Source organism: Lontra canadensis, unplaced genomic scaffold, assembly GCF_010015895.1.
Source record: "Lontra canadensis isolate GAN:19392208 unplaced genomic scaffold, GSC_riverotter_1.0 scaffold42, whole genome shotgun sequence".
NCBI classification, from domain to species: Eukaryota; Metazoa; Chordata; class Mammalia; order Carnivora; family Mustelidae; genus Lontra; species Lontra canadensis.
In genome coordinates, this window is record NW_022631036.1 from 2,773,827 (window position 1) to 2,786,144 (window position 12,318).

General features: G+C 35.9%; 1 protein-coding gene across 1 annotated transcript in view; it reads left to right on the forward strand.

Moving 5' to 3' along the window:
- NEMF (nuclear export mediator factor) overlaps window positions 1–12,318 on the forward strand; it is a 50,476-nt gene that overhangs the window by 35,338 nt on the left and 2,820 nt on the right. The window contains exons 19-28 of the mRNA XM_032871173.1: window positions 3,020–3,132; window positions 5,131–5,188; window positions 5,670–5,728; window positions 5,826–5,946; window positions 7,116–7,395; window positions 8,115–8,157; window positions 8,301–8,350; window positions 9,935–10,088; window positions 11,286–11,363; window positions 11,990–12,187. Of these exons, the coding sequence (XP_032727064.1) occupies window positions 3,020–3,132; window positions 5,131–5,188; window positions 5,670–5,728; window positions 5,826–5,946; window positions 7,116–7,395; window positions 8,115–8,157; window positions 8,301–8,350; window positions 9,935–10,088; window positions 11,286–11,363; window positions 11,990–12,187 (1,154 nt within the window). The remainder of the gene's footprint in view (window positions 1–3,019; window positions 3,133–5,130; window positions 5,189–5,669; window positions 5,729–5,825; window positions 5,947–7,115; window positions 7,396–8,114; window positions 8,158–8,300; window positions 8,351–9,934; window positions 10,089–11,285; window positions 11,364–11,989; window positions 12,188–12,318) is intronic.

Genomic DNA, 12,318 nt, shown 5'->3' on the forward strand with positions numbered 1-12,318 from the left:
GATCTCACAACCAGTAAGATCAAGACTTGAACTGAACCAAGAGTCAGATGTTTAACCAACTGAGCCACATAGGCAACTCAAGTCAGTTGTATTTCTATATACTTGCAGTGAACAGTACTAAAGTAAATTAATAAAACATTCATTTATAATAGCATTAAAAAGAATAAAATACTTAATAAATTTACCAAAAAGAAATGTAAGACATACACCCCAAACTATAAAACATCATTGAAAGAAATTAAAGAAGACTTAAATAAATGGAAAAACTTCTAGTGTAAGGATTGGAAGTCCTAATGTTTTCTGATGACAGTATTTTTTATATTAATCTATAGATCTGATGTAATGCCTCTCAGAATTCCAGCTGACTTTTTTTTTTTTTGCAGAGATGGATAAGTAGATCTAAAACTCACACAGAAATGCAAAGGACCCAGGTCCGCCAAATCATTTCTAAAAATGAAGAACAAAATTGGAAGACTCACACTTCCTGATTTCAAAACCTCCTACAAAGCAACAATAATACAGATAGTGAAGTATTGGTATGAGGATGGACAAATAGATCACTGAAGAGAATTGAGATTCCTCATTTATAGTCCATTGACTTTGAACAAGTGTATGAAATATGAAAGCCTTCAGTGGGGATAGAGTAATCTTGTCAACAAATGGTGGTTGGTCAGTTAATATCCATATACAGAAGAATAAAACTTAGATCGCTGCTTCACATCATTTATAAAAATTAAATACATCAAAAACCTAAACCTAAAAGCTAAAACTGTAAAACTGTTAGAAGAAAATGAAGCATAAATCTCATAGTGAATCAGGAAGTCATTTCTTAGATAGGACATCAAAAGCATAAGCAACAAACAGGTAAATTGGACTGAAAAGCCTTAGTTCAAAGGCTTAGTTCAAAGCCTTAGTTCAAAGACACTATCAAGAAAATAAAAAGACAACCCACAGAATGAGAGAAAATATTGGCAAGTCATTTATCCGGTAAAGAACCAATATCCAAAGAACTCTTAAGTCTCAACACTAGAAAGGAAAAAAAAAAAAAAAAAAAGAACAAAAACAATTTAAAAATGACAAAGCATCCAAATAGGTTATTTCTCCAAAGATATAAGAATGGCTAACAGGCACATGATAAGAGCTTCGGCATTGTTCATCATTAGGGAAATGCAAATAAAAACCACACTGAGATACCACTTCACACCCAGTAGAATAGTTACAATGAAAAAATGGGCAAAACAAGTGTTGGTGAGGATATAGAGATTGGAACGCTTATATGCTGCTGGTGGGAATGGAACATGAGGCAGCTGCTATAGAATAGAGTTTGGCGGTTCCTCAAAACATCGAACATCGAATTTACCATGTGACCTAGCAGTTCCACTCTTAGGTCTGTGGACAGACATGACCATACTAAATTTGTTTGCAGATATACTTAACAGCATCATTTATAATAGCCACAAAATGGAAACAACCTATGTGTTCATCAGTTGATGACTAATCAAGAACTAATATATTGATATAATGGAATATTATTCAGTCTTAAAGAGACAAAGTACTGGTAATTAACAAGGATGAACCTTGAACACATGATGCTAAGTGAAAGAAGCCAGACACATTTGATTCCATCGACATGAAATTCCAAAATAAGCAAATCCATAGAGACAATATTTGTGATTGTCAGGGGCTGGGAAAGTGGAGAATGACTATTAATGGATATAGGATTTCCTTGGGGATGATGAAAATGTTCTGGAATTAGTGGTAATGCTTATATAGGTTTATGAATATATAAAAACCCACTGGATTATATACTTTAAGAGGGTAAATATGATATGTGAATGATATCCCATTAAAAGATATTTGAAATTAACTGTAGGGATATATTATTCATATGCTTTTCATTTTGATGATTTAGGTGATCTGTAGTAATTCTGGAAGTCTTCAGACTTTGAATAGACTTTTCTAAGTTCTATCTGGAATGAAATTGGAGTTATTAGTATAAGTGAGAGGGCATTTCTTCTCTGATTTGTTAGAACAACTAAAAGCCTGCTTTGTAAATATTTTTGTTGTTATTTATTTTTTATCTTACTTTAATACCATTATAGCTAACATAAATTGTTATGTAAGTTTCAGGTGTACAATTAGTGATTCAACAATTCTGTGTATCACTCATTAGTGCTCAGTAAGATAAGTGTATTCTTAATCCTCTTCACCTCTTTCACCCATCCACCTACCCAACTCCCCTCTGATAATCATGTTTGTTCTCTAGTTAAGAGTCTGTTTTTTGGTTTGTCTCTTTTTTTTTTCTTTTGTTTGTTTTGTTTCTTAAATTCTACATGTGAGTGAGATCAGATGGTATTTGTCTTTCTCTGGCTTATTTTTCTTAGCATTACATTTTTTAGATCCATCCATGCTGTTGTTGCAAATGGCAAGATTTCATTCTTTTTCATGGTTGAATAATATTCCATTGTGTGGACTCTATCCATTCATCTTTTGACAGACGCTTGGGCTGCTTCTATAATTTGACTGTTGTAAGTAGTGCTGCAGAAACATGGGGTGCATATATCCCTCCAAATTAGTGTTTTCATATCCTTTGAGTAAATACCCAGTAGTGTGATTCCTAGATCATAGGGTAGTTCTATTTTTAGTTTTTCGAGGGACCTCCATACTGTTTTCCATGGTGGCTGCCCCAGTTTGTATTCCTACCAACAGTGCACAAGGGTTCCTTTTTCTCCATGTCCTCGCCAAAACTTGTTGTTTCTTGTGTTTTTTTATTTTAGCCATCCTAACTGGTGTAAGGTGATAATATCTTATGGTTTTGATTTGCATTTCCCTGATGGTGAGTGATACTGTAAATACATTGTTAATAAAAAACAGTAACCTCATGTAATATTGAAATTAAAATGTATCATTATTTAAGATGTAAGAGAATCAGATCTGTCATACTGCATGTAATTTTCATATGTTGCTGTGTAGAAAGTCTGTATGTGGGTACTGAAGCATAGCAGTGTTGTTTCTACAGGAGAACCAATTCCCCCTCGGACCTTGACTGAAGCAGGCACAATGGCACTTTGCTACAGCGCTGCTTGGGATGCACGAGTGATCACTAGTGCTTGGTGGGTGTACCATCATCAGGTAATAAGGGCTGTGGTCCTTTTTCTTAATTTATTAAGAGCTACTGTGTACCAGGACATGTGGGTGGCTTTGTAGGTTAAGTGTCTGACTCTTGATCTCGGCCCAGGTCTTGATCTCAGGGTCCTGGGTTCAGGCCCCGCATTGGGCTCCCAAAATACAAGAAATAAAAAAGCTATTGTGTACCAAATTTTGAGGGTATAGATGTGAACAGGTGATTTTGTGAACAGCTGACATTTTGGTCCTGGGGAAAAATACATAAACAATGTCTGGTAACAAGTGCTGTAAAATTTTTTTCTTAAAGCTGAGTAGGCAGTAGAGAGTGATAAGGGCTACCATTTTGAATGAAGCATCAGGGAAAGCCTTTCTAGGAAAGTAAGATGTGGGAAGACACCTAAATGAAGAGAGCAAATGATTCATGCAGTTACACAAGATGATTAGTGTTTCAGTTATGACTGGCGTACTGACCTAAAAGATCTTTCTGCTCTTCATCTTGGTTGGAATTTTATACCCTTCCCAAAAAATAGCTATATCCAGTGTTTTAGTAATTGTCCCTCTTAAATGCCGTTTTACTTGATGGTACTTTACTCCATATTTGACTTCACATCGCTGTTTCACATTTTTAATAGTTAAAGTTGATAACAATGAACTTTTACAAGGTCCTAAAGCTATGCAGTAAGATAAAGAATTCAGTATTATTATCCTCCCATAGTTTCATTTTACATCTATTTATATTCATTATTTTCTGCTATGCTGTGATACTGTGTTTTCAGGAAATTAGTATCACTTCTGAGATGATAGTTTCTGCCTCAGTACTATTATAAAAGTGGTTTTAATTGTTTTATTGAATTTTTGAAAAGATTTTATTTATGTGACAGAGAGCGAGAGAGGGAACACAAGCAGGGGGAGTGGGAGAGGGAGAAGCAGGCTTCCTGCTGAGCAGGGAGCCTGATGTGGGGTTCGATCCTAGGACTCTGGGATCATGACCTGAGCTGAAGGCAGATGCTTAATGACTGAGCCACCAAGGTGCCTTTGAACTGGTTTTTTAGGGTGAAATTAGTGTGCTTTTAACCCCTCCAGTATTTATGACAAAGATACTCTCAGATCTGGGGGTCTCACAGATAATATAAAATTCCTTTTTTTTATTTTTTAAAGATTTTATTTATTTGACACATAGAGCATGCTCAAGCAGGGGGAGTGGCAGGCTCCCCACTGAGCAGGGAGCCCAATGTGGGGCTCAATTCCAGGACCGTGGAATTATGACGTGAGCCAAAGGCAGACGCTTAACTGACTGAGCCACCCAGGCGCCCTGATAATGTGAAAATTTTAAAATATTGTGCAATTATTTTGCCAAATTAGAATATATTTTTTTAAAAATCTACTCTTATCTATATTTCCTAAAATGAAAGGTTATTTAAGTACCCCAAAAACAGTACCTCAGGAAAGGATTTTATTTAATACAATTTTAGGGGCGCCTGGGTGGCTCAGTGGGTTAAAGCCTCTGCCTTCAGCTCAGGTCATGATCCTGGGGTCTTGGGATCGAGCCCTGCGTCAGGCTTTCTGCTCAGCGGGGAGCCTGCTTCCTCCTCTCTCTCTGCCTGCCTCTCTGCCTACTTGTGATATCTCTCTCTGTCAAATAAGTAAATAAAATCTTTTAAAAATAAATAAATAAATAAATACAGTTTTAGTAAATCTAGCTTTTATGATATAAGCTTATTAAACTGTCCTTATTTTTCTCATTGTATCTCAAACCAGAGGAAACATGTGGACAAGGTCTGACTCTAACCCATGGCATTTGAAAATTATTGGTGTAGTGTATCCTTCATTTCTTTTCTGTTACTGCCAAAGGTATATCTGCCTTGAAGAAATATTTAGCATTGAGAATTTTTATGCTAAATTGTAAACTTTTTAGGAGGCAGTGCTGTTTACTTGTCTATGACTTTATTGAGTGAAAATTTTAAAAATGTATTTCTTATGACAACAGTATAATGTGTTCCTCAGGTGTCTAAAACAGCACCAACTGGAGAATATTTGACAACGGGAAGCTTCATGATAAGAGGTAATGACTTGTCGGTGGATTATGGAGGTGATATGAGGACCGTTGCTAATAATATTTTCAAAACAGACTGTTCTGATTTCATGTATGAAATATTTTGATTCCGTATATGAAATTTTTTATGAAATACGGAATATTTTGTGCTTGCTGTGGCAAATTTAGCATTTGTCATGTCATCTTCATATGTACTTTTCTTGATGAGAATGTGCTTTCACATAAAGTTATAAGGGTAAAAATGTATAGCATGACCTTTTTTCTAAAAACAGATCATTCAGGGCTTGACTAACTCAAAGATGAGAGCAAGTATTTGTATTTTTTCTTTCTTAATTCTTATTCCTATACATAATACCAAATTCTGTGAATGCAAAATGTTCCTTCATGACAGATACAATACAAAATAAATGTCATCACCAGTGTCAGGTGATTTGCAAACATAAAATGGAAAAAAAGGATTTTTAACATTTATGTTTATTGTCTTTTATAGGAAAAAAGAATTTCCTTCCTCCCTCATATCTAATGATGGGGTTTAGTTTCCTCTTTAAGGTATTCCTCAGTTTCTTTGTTATTTTTTTTTTTTTTTTTTCTGATTTTCATGAGTCTTACCTAAAGTTCTGTCAGTGAAAAAGAACTATTTCCGTAGGTAGATGAGTCTTGTGTTTGGAGACATCGAGGTGAACGAAAAGTCAGAGTGCAGGATGACGACATGGAAACACTGGCAAGTTGTGCAAGTGAACTCATATCAGAAGACATGGATCAACTAGGTAGTTTACAGATTTTAATGAAGTAGCTTATAGTGCTCCCTGTTGTCTAGTTTATCTTCTAAGATCTTAGAAGATCATATTGACTTTGGGATAATTGAAATGTCAAAATACAACTTGATGTTCAATTTTACTGAATTTTGTTTTTGGAAATGTTAAATATACTTGTTCTAGTGAACTATGAAGTATTTAATTAGATCTGTAACAAACATATAAATATATGAAGTAAAACTTTAGTATTTAATGGGTCAAACTTAAATGTGTTCAGCAGAGATAGAGCTCATTTATTTACAGATGAGCATTTACTTTTGGATTTAAGTATCAGAAGTGATACAAAGTTGAGTTTATAACAAGTGTAATTTCTCACATGAGAATTTGGCTTGATTTAATAATACATTGGCTTCAAGTGGAAAGCAGCTGTGGTTGCTGGAATAAATTTACTCACCTACCTAAAAGAACGAGGGAACATACCCCCTCTATTATTTTTACAGTTATTGTCCTAGGGTCATTCCTTTTTAGGACTAATATTGCATTGTTTCGTTTATAACTACTGTTGTATTACAAGATTTTTTAAAATTTTCACCATGTTCCTGACACTGTACAAAGTTCTCTATTTACATTATTTTTTAATGGAATTCTCAGAACCATCTTTGCCAGATGGTGATGGCATCTCCTTTTATAGGGGAGGCAACTAAATAATATTTTTACTACTAAACGGTGTTTCTTTTGCGAAAGTGTGACTACCTTCTGTGTGCCTGTTCTATTACATGTATTGTTTCATTTCACTTCTCATGTGCAAGTTACAATAACAGCAGCAGAATTTATAGAATTACTTCTCTTGTCTTCCTTTTTGGAAATACCTAACCAAGAAAAGTTAAAGTTTTCATTGTAGAAATGGTTGCAATGTCCAAGAAATTTGTAAAGTATCTTGGAGAGCATTTATTCCAACCATGATCATGATACAAGATACAAGAGTATCCTTGTTCATGATACAAGAGTATCCTTTTGTCTGACTGCTCTTTAGGGATGATCAGGCTTTTTTTTTTTTTTTTTTTTTTTGGTGATCTTTTGGAGAAACGGAGTCAACAGAATGCCTTTTTGAAGTTTTCGAGGTAATCACCTAGCTTTGTTATGGTGGTATCACTCTGACTTTGTTTACGATAACTCTGCAGATGGAGGTGACAGTAGCAGTGAAGAAGATAAAGAGGAATCACACGAAACTCCTGTGGAAGTGGAACTTATGACTCAGGTTGACCAAGAGGATATCACTATTCAGAGTGGTGGGGATGAGCTAAATGATGAACTGATTCAGGAAGAAAGCTCTGAAGATGAAGGAGAATCTGAAGATGTAGCAAAAGATCAGGAACCTGTTGGTGAAATGAAGGATGAAGAGGAAGAGACATTAAATTATCCTGATACTACCATTGACTTGTCCCACCTTCAATCCCAAAGGTAATTAAAAACTGTTATTTTATAGCTGGCAATGACAGAAGAGTTAATCCTTCTAAAACAATACCAAGGTTGACTTTAGTACTTTTACCTTCTATTGTCCTATATAGTCTTACTATGTTTTTATCATTTGATTGGGGGATAGATTTCACTAAAGAAATTTCCAGGACCCAGGTAGAAAAATACAGTAAACATAAAAGTGGCCAAAGTAGGTCAAAATAGAAACAAGTATATGAGTATAAATGCTGATAATGTAAGGAAATTCCATAAAAAATTTGAAGCATTTTAATCTTTAAAGTCTTACTGATCACCAAGTAAACAATATCATTGTTTTAAAAGCTTTATCACTAGGATAGTTAAGAAGAGCTTAGGAATCAGGCCAGAATTGAGTCTTAGGGTATGTGCTTGAGCAAGTTACTCTGTGTCTGAGCTTCAGTTTCTTTCTCTGTGAAAATGGCATATTACCGACCCCTATAGGGTTTTGGTGAAGATTATATAAAGCATTGGGGAGTGCCGGGCACGTTGTAAGTGTTCAATACATGTCTGCTATTTAAGAATTTATTTAAAAGTGTGAGATGAGCAATATCGTTTTTAAAAATTTTATCAGGTGTGAAGATTTTTAGATTGCCAGTAATTAAGGGTGTGATATGGGAATTTTGTGGACTTTGTAAATGAATGCCTTTTACAGGCTAGTAGATGCCTCTTTCTGCTTATTCTCATAGGTCCCTTCAGAAATTGGCTTCAAAAGATGAATCTTCTAATATGGTAAGCTATTTTCAAAGTTTTGTGAAGAATATCATGTCTTTCTCATTAAATCATTTTTTACTTTTAATTTTACTTTCTGGAAGATTAATAGCAGTGATGTTATTTTTTATATTTGCTTGTGTTTTTTTGTTTTGTTTTAATAGAGTGACAGTAAGTTACAGAGTCGGAGACATTTGTCAGCCAAGGAAAGAAGGTAAACAAATTTGTGTTATCTAACTGGAAAGCATGTAAATTTTTTTTTTTTTTTTTGGTTACTGATGATTCAGTTATGATAGGTAACTTGGAGGTTCTAAAGACCTCCCTTATTAAAATTACCAAGATTTAGCATAAAACTTGTTTAGTTCTTAATATTCAGCTCTAATAGGTTTTTCTGTTTTAGGTCCCTAATCTATCACTACAGTCAGTGAGATAGGTCAAGTAACATGAGACAGACCTTTGTTACATAAATATGTGCATTAAATAGGCTGGTTCTAGGATAATATTGGAGGGAATAAGCAGGAATACCTGAAAATGATTAGGAAAGCTTCATTTAATAGAGAAGACTTTTTTTTTTTTTTTTTTTTTTTTTTTAACATAGAAGGTCTCGGGAGGCAAACAGTAAGGCAGAAGCCAAGGAAAGGGACAACTGAGATAATCACTATAGGGTAAAAAGGCTATATAAAGCTAGTAATGCAGTCCAAGAAGAGACTCTAGAGTGGAATGGATAATAAACCCTTTTGCTTGAGAAAGATAGTTATTAAACAGTTTCAGCAAACTCTCTGAGGACACAGCACTATGCTAGATACTGAGTATACAAAGAGGTAAAATATAGTAAAGTTTGCGCCTTTAAGGAATTTTGAGTCCTGGATTCAGGAAAGAGCCATACAAGTAGGGATACAGTAGTTCAAGAGTAAGAAACTGCTGTGAGTCCAGGTGTGTTGAGAATGCCATCAGAAGTATACCTTGAAGATATATCAGGGTGTAGGTAAATGAAGATAATCAGGTCAAAGATTCCAAGGAGAATTAACATGAACAAAGCAGGGCAGGGATTTGGAAGTAATATGCATAGTGCTTTGGGGAAATGGTAAGTAGACTGAGGTGAAAGGGGAAGAAAGTTCATGTTTGTGAACTGGTAGATGATAAGACTGACAAAGTGAACTTGGATCAAAAGTGGAGAACTGATTATCAGAAGCTATGTATTTTTAGACTTGATCCTGAAAATGATGGGAGGAGCACTTTTGGAAGATTTTAAATGGGAATGTGAGATAGGTAATCTAGAAGTTCATCCAGAACAGTTAATGGGGGAAATGCTGGAGAAAGGCCTGGGTAGGAAGTGATGAAGACCAGGGCTAGCACAGTGGCACTGGGAATAGAGATTACACAGAGAAAGTATCATAGTAATAGGATTTCCCATTCCTCCTTAATCTGTATCATTATCCATTTATTTATTCAGCTAACCTAGCAACATACTTTATTGAATACCTAAGATCTGCCAAGGCCGTGCTGTCACAAAAACTACAAATCCCAGTGCCTGGCCATCAAGGGTGTTGAGGCTACTGAGTAAGGATAAGTCCAAGGTGACAGTGTGTGAAGCGTGGATGACAGAAAGAATGATAAATCCATGAGAGAAGAATATTCAGCTTTTTCCTATATGCTGATTTGTGCTGCTTTTATACTACAGCCGGTGGTTATGAACTTAACCAGATGCCACGATCTTTTGTATATTGTACATGTTCCCCTTCCCATGCAGTATTTTAGGACACTAAGAATTAGATGTTCCCATTTCATTTCTATTTAGGGAAATGAAGAAGAAAAAGCTTCCAAGTGACTCAGGGGATTTAGAAGTGATAGAGGTAAAGGACAAAGAAAAAGAAAATACTCTACACATTGAAGCTCATCAGAACACAAGCAAAAGTGTCCCAGTTGTGCAGCCAATGAAACGAGGACAGAAGGTAATAAAACTTTGGGGTGTGGACTGTTAAGGTGAGTCTGTGGTTCACAAATGAAGTTGTGAGGTTCTTCTTAATTTTTTAAAGTTTAAGTGAAACAAAAGATGTAGTTTAAAAAAATAATCCTATGAGACTTCCTTTAACTGAAAATTAAAGAGGTAAGATTGAGGGAACATAGAGATCATTGTTCTGTGTCCCTTTAAGATCATCTAGATGGAAGCTCTCATTTTATGTAGAATAAGAATTACAAGTATAGACTTTTAGAAGTCTGAATTATCAATCTTCTATAGTTAGAGGAGTTCTTTGTGTCCTGTTTAAAGAAATCTTCAAAAATGAATAAATTTGTTATTTGGGCCCCAGCTAAGATTAATAAGGATAGAAATCTAGGTAAGGCCTAGAGGTCTATAGTTTTAAAAATTACTAGGTAATTTGGATGTGTAGCCGCATAAAAGAATCACCAGTTTAGTGAGAAAATTCAGTCTTAAGAGCCTTTATCCAGCTTAGTTTTGCTGCCTTGTTTCTTATTCCTCTTTATGTAGGTCCTGGCTCCAACCACATGCAAGGACTTGCTGTTACTACACTGTCCTGTCTTTATCTTTTAATCCTGCTTTTCCTGTATTCCCTGATACTATAAAATTTACTTCAGACTTTCAAATTGTACTTTCATTTCTTCCCCACAGCTCTTGCTTAAGCTGAAAAAAATCTTTTTCTGAATTACCTTAGAAATGTTTCCATTTAGAGTATGTTGCATTAATTTTTTTTAGCACTTTTTCATTTTCTTTTCAATGTTCCAAAATTCATTGTTTATGCAACACACCCAGTGCTCCATGCAATACGTGCCCTCCTTGATACCCACCACCAGGCTCAACCCACTCCCCACCCCCCTCCCCTCCAAAACCCTGTTTGTCTCTCAGAGTCCAGTCTCTCATGGTTTGCCTCCCCCTCTGATTCCCCCAAACTTAACTTCTCTCCGTCTCCCAATGTATGTTGCATTCATTTATCCTTACTCTTACATGTGTCATCTTCTACTAGATGGTAAATTGAGGCTGAGGACGTGGTTTATCCATCATTTTAGCCTCCACATTATTTATTATAATGGTAGCTTCTCAGCATTTTTGACAAGAGCACCTTTTCTTTATAAACATGTTGACATTTTTTTAGCTGCTGAATTTTTCCAAGTGAAGTCTTTTGATTTTGTAGAGTAAAATGAAAAAAATGAAGGAAAAATACAAAGACCAAGATGAAGAAGAGCGTGAACTCATCATGAAATTGCTGGGGGTAAGTAACATCCAAACCCATTTTCTTTTTTGTTTGTTTTTTATTCATTTTTAGATTTCATTTACTTGATAGAGCGAAAGAGAGCGAGCGAGCGAGCGATCAGGTTGGTGCAAGCTAGGGAAGCATCAGGGAGAAGCAGCAGCAGAAGCAGACTTCCCGCTGAGCAGGGAGCCCAATGCGGGGCTTGATCCCAGGACCCTGGGATCACGATCTGACCGAAGGCAGACATTTAACCAGCTGAGCCACTCACTCACCCATTTCTTTTGCTTTCAAGGGGCATCCAGACCACTGCCTATCCTATGCTAGGATTCAGTACATTTTTGTTAAAATAATTGACAATATTGAACATACTGACATTTTTTTTTTTAGTTTTTTTTTTATTTATTTGTCAGAGTGCTCACAGAAGCAGGGGGAACAGCAAGCAGAGGGAGAAGCAAGCTCCCCACTGAGCAGGGAGCCCAATGCGTTACTTGATTCTAGAATCCTGGGATCATGATCTGAGTGGAAAGCAGATGCTTAACTGACTAAGCCACCCAGGCACCGCCCCCCCCAACTTATTATTTTTTTTTTTTAGGATTTTTTTTTTTATTAGAGCAAGCTGACTATTTTACCTCTGTAAATTGAAGTCTGCAGGTTCAAACAAAGAAGAAAAAGGGAAGAAGGGGAAGAAAGGAAAAACAAAGGATGAACCTGTGAAGAAACAGCCCCAGAAACCTAGAGGTGGACCAAGGGCTTCAGACAGCATAAAGAAAGAAACTCCATCCCTTGAGATTGCAACTCATGAGTTACAAGACTTGACCGTAGATGATCCACATGATGATAAGGTAGGGCCACCACACATACGGATATGGGCTTTCACTCCATTAATTCACTAACCACGTCAGGGTTCCCAAGACACGAGGCTTACGTAAATGCTAAAACCAGGACAAGTGGGAACCTTATTCTTAATGGAAAG